Source organism: Oncorhynchus gorbuscha, linkage group LG11 (genome assembly GCF_021184085.1).
Source record: "Oncorhynchus gorbuscha isolate QuinsamMale2020 ecotype Even-year linkage group LG11, OgorEven_v1.0, whole genome shotgun sequence".
Taxonomy (NCBI): domain Eukaryota; kingdom Metazoa; phylum Chordata; class Actinopteri; order Salmoniformes; family Salmonidae; genus Oncorhynchus; species Oncorhynchus gorbuscha.
The window spans coordinates 43876984-43893915 of record NC_060183.1 but is presented as its reverse complement, the minus strand read 5'-3'; the positions used below and the strand labels follow the sequence as shown (position 1 = coordinate 43893915).

Sequence of the window (16932 nt, the reverse complement as noted above, 5' to 3'; positions counted from 1 at the left end):
ATAGAGAGAGGCATGTCATCGTGGAATGCTCTGCCACCAGAGGTTACTCAGGAAAAAGTTTCGCTTTAAAAAACAGATAAAAAACAACAACAAATTGTATCACAGCACCTCTCCTCTTTCCAAAGGTCTAATTTAACTGTATATAATATGAATATGTATGAAAAGTGTGTAAATAGTATATATTTTTCTCTTGGTGTCTTTCCAATATATAACTCTTATTTTGTATTATTGTTTTATGTATTTATAATTCATTTATTTATTGAATGTCCTTGTCTACAACTGTTCTGTATTTTGACATTAATTTGTACGTTTTATGTGGACCCCAAGAAGAGTTACTGCTGCATGTGCAGTAGCTAATGGGGATCCTAATAAACTAAAATAAACTCCTAGTGGCACAGCTTAACACAACAGTCACGTGTCATTGTGAACTGGATGAAAGAAATAACAGTCTGATATTTTCAAATGATAACATGTCAATATGGGCTAATGGCAGTTGACAGACATACTTAGACTGTATTGTAACATTTATTTTTCATAAACTGTTTTGAGTTTATTGAAAATTCAGTTGAATTCTACTGAAATCCTACTCCCGCTTTTAATTCCTGTCTGTCAGATTGGATTTTAACAGAAGAAGTAGCATGACTTTTGGTTAGTATTTTTTATTTTTGGTAGTTAGTAGGAATTTGTTTTGGGGGATATTTTACTACCCCGTACAGTAGGTGGCGGCAATACACTTTATGAGTGTAGTCTGCCAATAAACCTCAAAGAAGAAGAAAAATCCCTGCCTGTTTGACGCGACTGCGCATGCTCAGCCATATACCCTGGTAACCTCCAACATGGCGGCGAGAGGCCATGTGCAAGACCCTAACGACAGGAGACTCAGACCCATTTACGGTAACAATTCGCAGAAAAACAGCCAATCTCTGTCTGGTTAAATGTTTTGTCAGTGTTTATCGACGTACCGGAGAGGTCGTCTGGTCAGTACCTTGTGTCTGGGACTCGGTGGGCAGTACCGCGGCCCCCGAAGTCTTAGCCCCGTTCTCAATTCGCCTGCAGTGCTGAATGACAGTGCACCTTGAGTGGATGTCAGCACAATTCTGACAGCGCACAGCTGCAGACCGTTTGCCCACCAATAACGCACAATGAGACAGCTTTGCTTTAAACGAAACCCCAAAAGAGCTTCAACGATCAGTCTCTCTCACTCGTAAAGTTCAGGTCTCCTATATTTGACAGCTAGCTAGTTACCGGTAAGCTACCTAATAAGCTAGCTAGCCATGTTATTTAGTATGCAGAAACCGAGATGAATCTGAACCGTATTGCAAATAGTTCTGTATGTGGCAGAAATATCAACAACTAACTTACGTTAGCTAGCTAGGTAGCTAGTTGTTCAGATACAGTACATCGGGGTGTATTATTAGTTACACAAATTGATCGGATGCATTTTAACGTCCGAGCTAGCTCACCTCGATAGAAAATGCAGCCACAGGGGCAAGAGAAAGTGTTCATGGTTGTGAACTGTGATGCCAACGTTAGCTAGCTGGTTAACTTGCTTTATTAGCGGGTGTGTTTCATTTCGTACCTCATTCTGCTGATTTTAAGTGATCATGGCTAGTTAACGGTAACGTTATGTGTCAGATGGGCATAAGAGGATTAAAGTTGGCTAACTTGATAGGCCTGGTTGTGTTGATGCTGCAACGTTAGACTCTGTTTTTGGCCATTCGATTACATTCTAGTGACGTGTTCCATCATACAGATAACTAGATCCAGTTAGATTTATATCAATGATAAAACTCACCATTGTTGAGGCTTCTGTTTTCTCTCAACTTTTCTCTTTCCTCAAAAGCTCTGCTAAAACCATGTAGAGTTGATTATCATCACGTGACAGATGCTGTCAGTGAGTGGGCACACAATGAAAAATAGACCTGCTATATGGGTCTAGATACTGTATATACGTTGGCACTGATCTTGGAGAACTTGGTTCATGAAGAGTGGGAAACCATAATGGCCAACACAAGACACAATGATTATGGCCTAGCTGCCATTTGGGCTGATGACATAGTGTAGAACACTGTGTCTGTCTGGCAGGGTTAATTTTGGCACCCAGCTGTCTAGAAGCCTAGACTCCAAGCTTGTGCTTGTAAAGGGACTGTGTGTGTGCTTTGATCCACGGGAGGACCACAGTGAGAGACAGTTGTGTGTATCAAGGTCGCAAACAATGGCAGAGGTCAGAGACCGAATACACAGACACTGTCGATCGGTCATACAAATAGACATTCTAATCTCGTCACACTCTTGGGCACTTCCACAAATACACACATGCCCAAACACTTCCACTCAAGACAGTACACATAGTGAACCACATAAACACGTGCACCACAGAGTGTATTTTCAGGTTTAGTTTATCAGACAGGCAGTAGCAGAACATCAGGGCCATGACTCTTTCTCCACCTCTCCCAGTTACTGTGTTATTGTTGTTGTCATTTTTTAAAATGTAAAATTTATTTAACCTTTATTTAACTAGGAAAGTCAGTTAAGAACAAATTCTTATTTTCAATGACGGCCTAGGAACAGTGGTTAACTGCCTGTTCAGGGGCAGAACGACAGATTTGTACCTTGTCAGCTGGGGGGTTTGAACTTGCAATCTTCCGGTTACTAGTCCAACGCTCTAACCACTAGGCTACCCTGCCGCCCCATGTCCTTCATACATCTTGAAAATGCCATTTTAGAAACTCCTTTCAGAGCCTGATAATGGCTTTGGTTGAATTATTGAAATCTGTGCCGGTCTATAAAAAAACTGTGGATGCTGCGGCGTCTTAGGTCTCTGTGAATGGTTTGTAGAGAAATAGAAGGAATAGCTCCTTTGCCCTTTGTGTGGGACTTGACTTGGTGTGGGCGTGTGCTTCATACTATGTACTGTATGGAGTAGGTTGACTGATGCTGTGATGTCATCTCCCATCAGACTACCTGGACAATGGCAACAATAAGATGGCGATCCAGCAGGCTGACAAACTGCTGAAGAAACACAAGGACCTGCATTGTGCCAAGGTGAGTGGGACTCTGGCTCTGGGCTGTATTTAGGGCCCAAGATGGAGCCCAGAGTTGTTCAAAACTGACCCCATAGGCCCCTACCTCAAACCCTACCACTAACCTCTACTCCCCACCCCTATGATGATGATGATGATGATGGTGGCATGTTACTGAGGCAGATCTCCCTCTCCCAAGGTGTTGAAGGCCATCGGTCTGCAGCGAACAGGGAAGCAGGATGAGGCGTTTAGCCTGGCCCAGGAGGTGGCCACCCTGGAACCTACCGACGACAACTCACTACAGGCTCTCACAATACTGTACCGGGAGATGCACCACCGTGAGTACACACACACACAGAGAGAGAGAGAACTCTCTATATGATCTTTTCGATGCTGTGACGCTGTTGACTCTCCCCCTCCTCTCTCTCTGTAGCTGAGTTGGTGACTAAGCTGTATGAAGCTGCGGTGAAGAAGGTTCCCCTCAGCGAGGAGTATCACTCTCACCTGTTCATGGCCTACGCCCGCGTTGGGGAGTACAAGAAGATGCAGCAGGTCAGAACACACACACAGTAATAACATGAGAACAAATGATGTATTGTTCTACAGTAATTCATGTCTTTTGTGTAGTTCTATCTAATGTCTCTCTTTCTCTCTGGCTGTAGGCAGGGATGGCTTTGTATAAGATCGTTCCTAAGAACCCCTACTACTTCTGGTCTGTCATGAGTCTTGTCATGCAGGTAGGCATGGTCTCTCACTATACAGTTGAAGTCGGAAGTTTACATACATCTTAGCCAAATACATTTAAACTCAGTTTTTCACAATTCCTGACATTTAATCATAGTAAAAACTCCCTGTCTTAGGTCAGTTACGATCACCACTTTATTTTAAGAATGTGAAATGTCAGAATAATAGTAGAGAATGATTTATTTCAGCTTTTACTTCTTTCATCACATTCCCAGTGGGTCAGAAGTTTGCACACACTCAAATAGTACTTGGTAGCATTGCCTTTAAATTGTTTAACTTGGGTCAAACGTTTTGGGTAGCCTTCCACAAGCTTCCCACAATAAGTTGGGTGAATTTTGGCACATTCCTCCTGACAGAGCTGGTGTAACTGAGCCAGGTTTCTAGGCCTCCTTGCTCGCACACACTTTTTCAGTTCTGCCCACAAATTTTCTATAGGATTGAGGTCAAGGCTTTGTGATGGCCTCTCCAATGCCTTGACTTTGTTGTCCTGAAGCCATTTTGCCACAACTTTGGAAGTATGTTTGGGGTCATTGTCCATTTGGAAGACCTATCATTTAACTTCCTGACTGATGCTTTGAGATGTTTCTTCAATATATACACATAATTTTTACGTCCTCATGATGCCATCTATTTTGTGAAGTGCACCAGTCCCTCCTGCAGCAAAGCACCCCCACAACATGATGCTGCCACCCCCGTGCTTCACGGTTGGGATGGTGTTCTTCAGTTTGCAAGCCTCCCCCTTTTTCCTCCAAACATAATGATGGTCATTATGGCCATACAGTTATGTTTTTTTCATCAGACCAGAGGACATTTCTCCAAAAATGTACGATCTTTGTCCCCATTTGCAGTTGCAAACTGTAGTCTGTCTTTTTTCTGGCGGTTTTGGAGCAGTGGCTTCTTCCTTGCTGAGTGGCCTTTCAGGTTATGTCGATATCGGACTCATTTTTACTGTGTATATAGATACTTTTGTACCTGTTTCTTCCAGCATGTTCACAAGATCCTTTGCTGTTGTTCTGGGATTGATTTGCACTTTTCGCACATAAGTACCTTCACCTGTATGAGACAGAACACGTGTCCTTCCTGAGCGGTATGACGGCTGTGTGGTCCCATGGTGTTTATACTTGCAAACTATTGTTTGTACAGATTAACCTGGTATTTTCAGGCATTTGGAAATTGCTCGCAAAGGATGAACCAGACTTGTTGAGTTCAACAATTTTTTTTCCTGAGGTCTTGGCTGTTTTCTTTTGATTTTCCCATGATGTTAAGCAAAGAGGCACTGAGTTTGAAGGTAAGCATTGAAATACATCCACAGGTACACCTCCAATTGACTCAAATGATCTCAATTAGCATCTTTGAAGCTTCTAAAGCCATGACATCATTTTCTGGAATTTTCCAAGCTGTTCAAAGGCACAGTCAATTAGAGTATGTACACTTCTGACCCACTGGAATTGTGATACAATGAATTATAAGTGAAATAAGTAAAAAAAAAAAAAATCCATGCACAAAGTTGATGTCCTAAACGACTTGCCAAAACTATGGGTTTGTTAACAAGAAATTTGTGGAGTGGTTGAAAAACGAGTTTTAATGACACGTAAGTGTATGTAAATGTCCGACTTCAACTGTATATATACCCAGTGGCCAGTTTATTAATTCACAGAAATGGATTGCTCCTACCGACAGTGAGTCAGGTGGCTGTGACTTTCTTTATAAAGCAGGCAGAGTGGGATCAATGCATTCAGTTACTGTTCCATTGTACGTTAGAATGGGCAAAACGGGTGACCTAAGCGACCGCATCCAGTATCTCAGAAACGTCCCCCTTCCAGGGCCTTTCACGCACTGCATTGTCTTAAGGTTTTTACAGAGAATGGTGCAACAAACGAAAACATCCAGTCAGCGTCAGTCCTGTGGGAGTAAACAGCTCATTGACAAGAGAGTTCAAAGGAGAATGACAAGAATTGTGCAAGCAAACAGGTGGGCCACAAACCGACATATAACGGCGCAGTACAACAGTGGTGTGCAGAACATCGTCTCGGAACACACACCTCGTCTGTCCTTGTCACCGATGGGCTATTGTAGCAGACGACCACACGGGTTCCACTCCTATCAGCTAAAAACAAGAAGAAGCGGGTCCAGTGGGCACGCGGTCACCAACACTGGACAATGGAGGAGTGGAAAAGCATTGCCTGGTCCGACGAATCCCATTTCCTGTTGCGTCATACTGATGACAGAGTCAGGAGTCCATGGCCCCATCCTGCCTGGTGTCAACGATACAGCCTGGTGGTGGTGGGGAACTGTTGCAGGGAATGTTTTCCTGGCACACGTTAGGTGCCCCGAAGAATTCAGGCAGTCCAGGATGCAAAGGGGAGTCGGGCTCTGTACTAGATGGCTGTACCTAATACACTGGAGACTGAGTGTATATAGCTTGTGTGACTGAGTATGTATGTGTAATTCTGTGTGTGTGTGACACTGTATGGGTGACTCACTCTCTGTGTGTGTGTGTGTGTGTGTGTGTGTGTGTGTGTGTGTGTGTGTGTGTGTGTGTGTGTGTGTGTGTGTGTGTGTGTGTGTGTGTGTGTGTGTGTGTGTGTGTGTGTGTGTGTGTGTGTGTGTGTGTGACTTTATATGTGTGAGTCTGTACGTATGACCGTGGGTGGTGGTTTGCTTGCATGTGTGTCATTGCTCTGTGTGTTTCAGGCCATCTCTGCGCAGGATGAGAAGCTGGCCCAGACCATGTTCCTGCCCCTGGCTGAGCGCATGGTGGAGAAGATGGTGAAGGAGGAGAAGATTGAGGCTGAGGCTGAGGTGCAGCTGTACTTTATGATCCTGGAGCGACTGGGGAAGTGTGTGGAGGCTCTTGACGTGGTCCGCGGTCCACTGGGAGGTAAGAGTGGTGTGTGTGTGTACGCAGAACAGAGATTGTGTGTGTGTTAGAGACCCAGAGAGAGGATCTGTGCAGCTTGTAGGTTGTGAATTATTCATGTCTTTCTACTCATTCTGTTTATGTGCATGCTTCCATAGAGAAGTTGACCAGTGAGTTGCGGAGCAGAGAGAATAAGTGTATGATGATGTACCAACGACTGCAGCTCTGGCCTGAATGCAACGCTCTGTCCTACAAGCTGCTGCTCAAAAAGTGAGAACCCACACACATATTCCGATAAATAGTCACATTTATGCACATTCAGCATTTCTGTGTCTTAAAACTCTGCCACACTAACTCCCAATCTTTCTCCCTTTCTCATCTCTCCCATCTCTCCTTTCTCCTCTCTTCTCTCGTTTCTCCTCTCGTTTCTCCTCTCTTTTCTCCTCTCTTCTCTTGTTTCTCCTCTCTCTTCTCCCCTCTCTTCTCTCCTTTCTCCTCTCCTTTCTTCTCTCCTTTCTCTTCTCTCCTTTCTCTTCCTCTTCTCCATTCTCCTCTCTCCTCTCTTCTCTTGTTTCTCCTCTCCTTTCTCCTCTCCTCTCCTTTCTCCTCTTTCTCCTCTCCTTTCTCTTCTTTCCTTTCTCTTCTCTCCTTTCTCTCTCCTCCCTCTTCTCTCCTTTCTTCTCTCCTTTCTCCTCTCCTTTCTTCTCTCCTCTCTCCTTTCTTCTCTCCTTTCTCTTCTCTTCTCTTCTCTCCGTTCTCTTCTTCTCTTCTTTCCTTTCCCTTTCCTTACTCTTCTTTCCTTTCTCTTCTCTCCTTTCTCTCTCTCCTCTCCTTTTACCTCCTCTCTCGCTCCTCTCCTTTCTCCTCTCTCTCTTCACTTCTTTCTCTCTCTCCTCTCTAGTCCTGATGATTGGCAGTTCTATCTCTCCTATTTTGACTCTCTCTTCCACCTGATGGACAAGTCCTGGAGCCAGCCTGAGGAAGGAGAGCAGTGAGTACTGTGTGTGTGTCTGTGTGAGTGAGAAAAGTTTATATAGTAGCTGACTAGACTATTCCTCTTGATGGATGTTTCACGATGTCATGTAAGAGAAGACAAGACGAACTGATCTGACCCTCTCTCACTTTGTCCCTCCCCTCTTCCTCCAGCTGTGTGGAGGGCCCAGTGCAGACCACGGTGGCAGAGGCAGTGAAGTTTGTGGTGGACAGGATGGAGGAGCAAGACAAGAAGGAGTCGCGTCCTCTCAGAGGGCCATACCTGGCCTGCCTGGAACTCATACACAGACTGAGACAGAGGGGCTGCCCAGATGAGAAAGAGCTAGGTACGCACGCACACACACACACACACACCACAGTTTCCTTGGCTGTTTGCGTTGACTGTTTCTATTGGCTGTTGGTCTTCAGGTGACCCGTTGGAGTTGATGGTTCAGTTTTTTGGGAAGTTTGGAGACAAACCCTGCTGCATTACTGACCTGAAGATATACCTACACCTTCTGCCCCCTGAGCAACGCTCACAGGTACACACACACACACTCTCACCTGCAGAATAGCAGTTGGTCAACCAACCAAGCCCTTCATGATTTCAATACCATATCTATTTCCCTCCTCTCCTGTTCTCTCTCCTTCCTCCTCCCTGTAGTTTAAAAAGCGTCTGGGGGAGTTGGTTCCGTTGGGGGAGGCGGGTGAGGATGGCTTTGGGTTTCCGGGGGACACGAAGGCGTTGCAGAGACACCTGTGTGTGTGTCAGCTGAGCCGGGCGCTGGGACTGCAACATGCTCTGGACACAGAGGGCAAACTACTACTCATCACAGAACTCAAAGCCCACTACCACCACGGACTACATTTTGGTAAGAACAGCAGCACCTCTCGCTCTCGCTCTCACTACCACTATGTGGGCTGCAATTTGGTAAGGGCATCTGTTCCTCGATACGTCTCTAATCCATCTTCATCCATCCCTCTCCGTCTTTCAGTCTATCCAACATTTTATGCATCTAACTTAACTGCAGGAAGAGATGCAATGACAATTTTGTGAAGACAGATGAGTGGTTTGAGTCTGACTGTAGTTAGTGTGTGTGTAACAGGGAAGTCGTGTCTGAAGACAGAGCTCCAGTTCTCTGACATGTACTGTCTCATGGCCGCCCACGTCTACGTCGACCTCTGGACAGAAACTGGTGAGTCGTCTCTCTCGCTTTCTCTCTGCCCTCTCACTCGACGTACACTCTTTCTCTCTCGCCCCTCTCCGCCTCCTACTCTCGCTTTCTCTCTGCCCTCTCACTCGACGTACACTCTTTCTCTCTCGCCTCTCTCCCTCTCCGCCTCCTACTCTCGCTGTCTCCGGGCGTTCGTCAACATGCAAACATACATTTGTGTCTGTGCGTTGTTAGGTGATGAGAACATGCTGTGGCAGTGTCTCGGCGTGTTAGAGGAGGGATTGTCCTTCAGTCCCTCCAATGCCCAGTTCAAACTACTGCTGCTGCTGCTCTTCTGTCGCCTGGGAGCCTTCCAGCCCGTAGTGGACCTCTACTCCAGCCTGGATGCCAAGCATGTGCAGCATGACACCATAGGGTGGGTTTATAGTACGAACACACACACCAATACAATACGGTTACCAGACTCAATGCACTGGTCCTTATATTCTCTCCTCTCTCCCAGGTATCTGTTAACTCGTTATGCTGGCTCGTTGGGGCAGTTTGCTGCAGCCTCCCAGTCCTGTAACTTCTCCCTCAGGTTTTTCCACTCCAACCAGAAAGATGTGAGTCCCCGTCACATCTAAATACGTCCTTACATATGTCATATATTCTGGTGACGCTTCCCCAAGTTTTTTTTCTCACCTCGGTCCTCTTTCCTCGTCTCTTCTCCCTCAGACATCCGAGTACATCATCCAGGCCTATAAGTATGGAGCGTTTGAGAAGATCCCAGAATTCATAGCGTTTAGAACCCGGCTCAACCAATCGTTGCACTTCGCTCAGGTCCGCACAGAGAGGATGTTACTGGACCTGTACACCGAGGCTGACGTGTTAGTACACACACACACACACACACACACACACACACACACACACACACACACACACACACACACACACACACACACACACACACACACACACACACACACACACACACACACACACACACACACACACACACACACACACACACACACACACACACACACACACACACACACACCTGTAACATATTCCTGTTTTGTTCCAGCACATTGAGTCTGGAGGAGAGTGTGAAGGCGATGGGTGTGTGTCCTGAGGAAGATGATATTCCCTGGGACAACATGAGAGACAACAGAGACCTGACTGTCCTCGTAAGCTGGGACCCCAAGGACAGGTACACACACATATAACAAGGACTTATATCCGTTTTTCTGCCGCCGTCATGTAGCTTTGGCGCCGTGCCCACGGCAAAATCATTGCAGCCACGCCACAAATATGGAACGTGAAGAAATATCCCTGAAGATGCTTAGACAGTCCACAGACTGTTCCTCTGCAAACACAATGAGCAATGAATGGAACCAACAGACAAACCCATAGTTGAACAGTTGATCTATTTACCTAGTCATCGTGTAGTGCGTTCTAGGAGAGATGTATATTCCTCTCGAGGCACATTGTAGTTGCGAGTGCCATAGGGAGGGAAAGATGCATTCTGACAAGTCGTCAATGCACAACAGTTCATCGTGCAATCACTGGGAAAACAGCCGTTCCAATGGCCGTTGTTAAAGTAAGGGGCATCCCAGCTTTCCAGTCCTACTTTATTGATCAACTCCTAAATATTGCGCGTACTGCAGTATTTTAGTAGCGGCATGGTTACGCATGTTACCACGTGGTAATTAGTTGTGAGTGGATAGAGGAGAGTGGGGCTGAAAGGAACATGGGTCAAAACACCATCCACCATCCCATTTTTGGGAGTGACTTAAATTGTGATGAGACGGAGTACATTTTTAGTCGCGCAAGAGCAGGAGTGGTAACCAGGGAAAGTGTTGGGGGGGGACTTGAAGGGGTTTCTTTGAGAAGGACAGGCAGTTGGGGTGTTACTCCGGGTGGTGTTTTACTGCCAAGTTACCCTAACAGGTACGCCTACATTATTGTCACTGTTTATGCCAGTTTTGTGGGGCATCGAATTCATCAATATGATGCTAGTTAGCTAAAGATGCCATTTAGGATCTAGCTAATGATTATATCTCAGTGAGGTAAATACAGATGGACAACCCCATGCTTCAGCCTATTTATTTCTAGCCACTATGCTGCTCTGTTGGGCTACAGGTGGTAAGGATTTCTTCTTTAACTTGGCAAGTCAGTTAAGAGACCTATTTTTAATTACAATGGCAGCCTACCTCTGCCAAACCCTCCCCTAACCCAGACGCTGCCTTATGAGACTCCCGATCACGGCCGGTTGTGGATCGAACACGGGTCTGTAGTGACGCCTCTAGCACCTTAGACCGCTGCGCCACTCGGTCCCTTATGGACCATGCACAGGCTATATGCATGGTCCAATATGTTCAAATCATTGTATTAACAAATCATTTTACCAGTATGTTATTGGACTAATTTCTGGAGATTTTATATAGTGTCATTATAATTACATTTACATTCATTTCGGTGTAGAATGGCCTTTTAAAAGTCACCTTAACTGAGCTTCTCAGTCCTTATAAAATATAAAATGTATAAAATGAACACAGTTAATTGTGTGTGTGTGTGTGTTCCAGGGAGCTGACTGAGGAGCATCGTCGTCTGTCTCTAGAAGAGGAGTCCGTCTGGTTGAAGGTTCGCTCTCTCACACTCCGCCTCCTCGCCTCATTGGCTCTGCTTGGACACGCCCCCTCGCCACGGAACTCTGATAAGACCAATGAGAATGGTATATCGGCCAAAAGCTCCACCCTCCAGACCCTACTCTCCCAGCTAGATCAGACGCTTGAGACCGCTGCCCAGATCACAGAGAAACAGACACAGGTACACACACTAATATATTTAAGCAATAAGGCCTGAGGTGGTGTGGTATAGGGCCAATATACCACAGCTAAGGGCTGGATACCACAAACCCCAGAGGTGCCCTATTGCTATTATAAACTGGTTACCAATGTAATTAGAGCAGTACAAATAAATGTTTTGTCATACCCGTGGGCCAATCAGCATTCAGGGCTTGAACCACCCAGTTTATATAATGTAATGTATGCTATTTAGCAGACGCTTTCATACAAAGCGACTTACATCAGTGCCTACATGTTCATATGGGTGGCCCCAGCAGGAATCGAACCCCCGACCCTGAAATTGGTAGCGCCGTGCTCTTACCAACTGAGCCACACAGGACCACTAACTGTTGTTGTGTTGTTCTAGTACCCGTTCCTGGGGCCTCCCTCCTCCCGCCTGGCCTCTGCTCTGTCTAGTGGCAGCTGTCACTGTCAGGCCTCTGCTCTGCAACTATCACTGACTCTACGAGAACTAGAGACCACTGGACTGGGTAAGACAGGGAGATGAGGGGGGGAGAGAGGGATGTAGGGTCCCCTACCACTTGCCTCCAACCATCTGCAGGAGCAGCAGGACTGGGAAGGAGATGGAGGGAGGGAGAGTGGGTGGAGAAGGGAGTAGCGGAGAGGGGAAGAGGAGAAAGGAGGGAGGTCTTTGTCATGCTCTTTATTCAGTTTCTCTCTCCAGACGACTCGACGGAACTCCAAACCCAGATCTGTAACGCCTTCAAATCGTCAGTAGCACAGCTCCAAGGTACACCGTCACAGATATCTTCATTAAAGATGATCAACCTGTCCATGGTAATAATGACTGTCTAGTCAGCCACAGGAGACGTCATAGCTTCAGGTCTCTAGTCGAGGTATCACCAGTGGGTCATTCTTATTCCCCCATGCTGATCTGGCCCCTCGCTCCCCTCTTCTCTTTCCCCTCTCCGCCCAGAGATGTTATCCAGATGTAAAGGAGAAGTGTTGGAGATGAAAGACGGCAGATTGACAACCCGACCCTCCCTATTAGAAACGCTGGTCTTCTTCGTGGAGGTCAGTGTACTACACTTATAGTCACGCTAGACATACACAAGTAATACATCACTAAAATGTACATGTATTATAATATGGAACATGCAATGGTGTGTGTGTGTGTGTCTCCCGGTCAGACGGTGTGTGTGGTGCTGTGGGTGGCCAGTTACTCTGCCAGCGTACTGCGACCGCTCAAGTCCAGCCTACAGAAGAAGAAGAAGAAGAAGAAGGACAGCAGCAGTGCCATGGTACTCCGTTACTACCTCACCTTTATCCTCCGACGACCCTTCTCTGGAATGACCCCATCACTATTCACACCATACTAGGGTGTGAATAGTGATACTAGACTGTTTCAATGTTCAAATATTTAAACAAAATTGGGAATCTTAATGTTAAGGGAAGTCCCAAACCGAAAATCAATGTTATTTAGTCATCAGAAAACAACGTATTCTTTTCGAGACGACAGGCTATAAAGTTCTGGGGAAAGTTGTGGAATTTACATAGAACTTTGGGCTACTTTTGGTGAATTATTTTCCATATTTATTACACCCATTCTTATACGGAAGCAAATTGAGGCGGGACCTACCTGCATTTGTCCAATAGAAACTCTTGTTTTATTGGCAAAACGTTTTGCCACTGTTTGGACTAATTATTACACTCCTGCTCTTTCTCTTCACTAATGATGCGAGTGTGTTCAGTCTTCGGTCTGTTGCGTGTACAATATCCATGCCTATTCATTGATGATAGGCCCTGCTTTACTGAAGTTGCGAGACGCATGCAAGCCAAGAGATTGTGAGATACAGCTTTTAATTACCGATAGATAGGTCTAGTGCACGGTTCTGACTGTCTGCCTGGTGGCTGACATGCCTATACAGTGCCCCCCCTTCTCTCTTCTGCCCTCACTAGCTTGCTATGAAAGATGATTTGTGTTCTCAGAAGTTTGTGTTTTCGGAAGTACGGCAACTAATGTCACCTCCGTTCCAAAAATACTGAATCTTAGGAGTCAATTACTAGCGGAATCGAATCTTTACACAGAAATGGATTCAGACGTGGAGTCCACTCTCCACCAGTACCTCATCATCATGAATAGTTGGGAAAATGTCAGAGAAAGGCAAGAAATAGCATTGAAGTCCTGTATGGCAGCCTGGTCTCATAGTCTAGACGTAGCATAGTAAATATAAATCCGGGACACTCAATTTAGTATGATGGTTACATAAGACGATTGATTACTTAAGCCACCTAGCTAGAATTCGTAAAATATTGTACGTTTGGAAATCTGTAACTATAATACAAATTGTAATTCAGAACGTATCATACGAAATTGGTGATGGACATCCACAAATGAATACATACCATAATAAACATAACATATCACACTAAATGGAGTGTGTCGGATTTACATACAGAATAATGCTAAATGCTCTGAGACCAGGTTGTGTATGGCAATACTTTGAGAAGTTAAATGTGAACGAAATGCTCACTTGGCGAGGTGAAATTGAGATACAGTAATGGTAGTACAAGTGCAACACTTCACCATCTGAAAGGGACTTACCATGAAACCCAACCCGATGCTGGCAGCAGCACAGCTGCATTGTGAACCCCCCACCCTCCCCCAAAAGGCAGTTTAAGCATTTACATTTATTTTCTTCATTTATTCACAATACACCATAGCCATTCACGCAGTAGCCCTCTGCCCCTACAGCCAGTGGTGCTGTGTGGCTTCCAGGAGTGGACAGGCAGCCTGCAGGGTGTTGTGACCCAGGCTCTGGATCACGTGAAGGGGCAGGAGGCCAGCCTGACGGCCCTCAAACTAGCAGCACTCACCCTGGAGGAGGGATACTCACAGACACAGGTTGGTAGTGTTGGGCGTGTATGTATGAATTATTGATTTGTGCCCAAGCATTGGCTTAGTTCAAAGCATGCTTCTTTCTGTTCTTTATTCCCCCCCTCCCTTCTTATTTTTCTGTCAATCTATACCTCTACCCTGTCTTTCCCTCTCTCGCTCCCAGGAGGAGTGTGGGTTTACGAGGGCAGCCATGGACAAGGTTCAGAGTAGTTACCTTGGCTCGCTGCAGGAGTTGGGAGATCTACTGAGGAAGAGAGCCGATTCGCTGAAGAGCCTCAAGATCTGACCCGCATCAACCATCCCTCTTCAATCAACATCTTCATACCCAACTATCACCATTTATCGTCTAAGTCCACCCACATCCGAAAGCCTTCTACCCTTGCTCGTCTCAAAGGAGGGCTGCCTGCCACCAACACGCCCTCTCTTTCACTTCATCCCCTTCCCCACATATCCCCTGGTCTGGGTGTCTTTATTATCACACAGGATTCTCCTCTCCCTCCTGCCATTTCTCACCCTGAGAACCATCACTGCTCTCGCTCAGCACAGAACCACAGTTTGTGATACCATCACAGAGAAGCTCCTCAAAGATACTACAGCAACAGATAGACAAACAAAATAAGCAATTTTAGAACTACTCCAATAATCGATTGTACATAGTCTGCAGAACATCAACTCCTTGACTGAACGTGAATGAAATATAAGCTACCCCCTTAGTTTTTTTTTCTTTCTCCAGTCTGTTTCCACGGTGAAGCCCAGTTAGATTAGAATATATACTCCTCCTTTTTTCCATGTTGGACTCCTCACTCCCCAAGCCTGATCTGGGTGCCCAAACATGGACACTGTTGTCAATCACACTCTTCTGCTCATAAGAACAAATGGGGTGGAGATGGTGCTTAGCTTACTGTATGAAAACAAAGGACAGATGAACAAAGACGGTTGTTAACTAATTGTACACGCAAAGGAAAGCTGAACCTGGGGCCAACTCGGAAAAGCCTCAACTGTTTCTTGCAGGAGTGCACAACTCCAGTGATTTCAGGCCTTGCCTTTTAGCCAGTAACCTGAGAAGCCAGCTGTGTGCGCTCTTCTACGGGCAACCAGTGACTGAATGGGTCAGTAAAGAGCGGGGGAGAACTGAAGACAGCCCTGGAGGACCGGAGGTGTGTACCTTTGGGTGTGGTGCACTCTTGGTTAATTAATCTCCCTGCTCCCCACCAATCAATGCCTGTCTGATTTCAGTCCTCATCCCAAACTCCTTTTTAACTTGGTCCTTGTGTTTGCTTTATTTTTTCCACTGGTCTTTTTTATTTCAGTTAATTTGGTTTGAAAGCCAAAAAAAAAGCAATCACGGGACAAGCTTATAGTGAATCGGAAAATACATACAGTACCTAAAATGTATTTGCTAACGCTTATTTTTTTAAATTCTGTGTCGGTGCGTGTTGCTCGCTTGGTTTAGCTAACACCTACAGAGTGGATGGTTCGCTTTAACACCGTAGGAGAGAAACCTGCCAGTCATTTCTCCGAATAAACGGGTAGAACTATATGAAACGGTTCTGACAACGGCTAAAACCCAAAGTTAAGATATCTAAATGCAAAGGAGACAAGATAACCAACCTGTCAGATTGCAATGAAGATGGGAAATGTGTTGAATGTCCTTTGTTGTAGAAAAGACCTAGTCGATCTCTCTCCCCTATCTTGTCAACGGTTATGAGCTGCGCTGAATCGCCACATAATTAATTTCACCAACCAAAACGGTCACCGTGTATGTAACTATATACCAAAAATGTGGCTCTGTTGCTATGGCATTTTAACTGACAGCTAGACCTACACCAAGCAGGGAGAGGAGACTTGTATCAGACAGACATCACGGGGTATGTTCAGTAGCATTGTGGAACGGTCAGATAAAATGCGCTGTGTAGAGCAGATGCCTCTAACATGTAGAGTGAGGAATCATGTCTAGTCATGACGTTTATCTACAACGTTCATTAGTACTGTTGTACGACCCCGAACGAGGCAGACGAAACTAGCAGATGTTTTGTGCCACAACCACCAGGGGGCACTGAAAGACTATCCAATGCAGGCAGCAGACTGACTTAATATTGAAGTATATGCTTTGGCTTAGTTTGATTTGTACGTTGTTTAGCTTTTCCTTCTTTAAAACAAGACATGGATGGAAGGGGAGCAACAGTTTGATCCTCCTACAAAACACACCACTCTAAAGATGACCTTCGGACAACTCATGCCCAAATCCCCGGATGGATGGACCCTCTCTAGAGGCTGTTAGTGGACTGAGTAGAATTTATGTTGATGTGCAGAGAAGTGGTTGACAATCTGGAATGTCATCTCACCTGATACCCACCCAGTCTTTCTTTTGGTAGAAAATGGAAAACAAAAAACACTGGAATGTCAAAAGGATTTTTTTTTTTAAATGAATAAATCTGTTTTGTTTCAGTCTTGTATCAATGTTGTC

General features: G+C 45.5%; 1 protein-coding gene across 1 annotated transcript; it reads left to right on the top strand.

Annotated features, from left to right (window-relative positions):
- The first annotated feature begins 767 nt into the window (after positions 1-767).
- LOC124048697 (N-alpha-acetyltransferase 25, NatB auxiliary subunit-like) lies at positions 768-16913 on the top strand. The gene is made up of 23 exons (XM_046369722.1): positions 768-894; positions 2960-3045; positions 3223-3361; positions 3457-3575; positions 3686-3760; positions 6462-6648; positions 6786-6897; positions 7529-7618; positions 7774-7946; positions 8029-8141; positions 8264-8471; positions 8706-8795; positions 9009-9189; positions 9277-9376; positions 9489-9640; positions 9844-9969; positions 11345-11588; positions 11973-12096; positions 12291-12356; positions 12543-12640; positions 12757-12867; positions 14322-14471; positions 14629-16913. Exons 1-23 carry the CDS (start codon positions 837-839, stop codon positions 14749-14751), a joined length of 2925 nt encoding a protein of 974 aa, XP_046225678.1. The 5' UTR covers positions 768-836; the 3' UTR covers positions 14752-16913.
- Positions 16914-16932: the final 19 nt, after the last annotated feature.

Coding starts and splice junctions, on each gene's coding strand:
- LOC124048697 (XM_046369722.1), top strand. CDS start 837: ATGGCGGCGAGAGGCCATGTGCAAGACCCTAACGACAGGAGACTCAGA. Junction 6,898..7,528: donor TACAAGCTGCTGCTCAAAAA/GTGAGAACCCAC, acceptor TCTCCTCTCTAG/TCCTGATGATTGGCAGTTCT. Junction 12,357..12,542: donor GTCAGTAGCACAGCTCCAAG/GTACACCGTCAC, acceptor CTCTCCGCCCAG/AGATGTTATCCAGATGTAAA.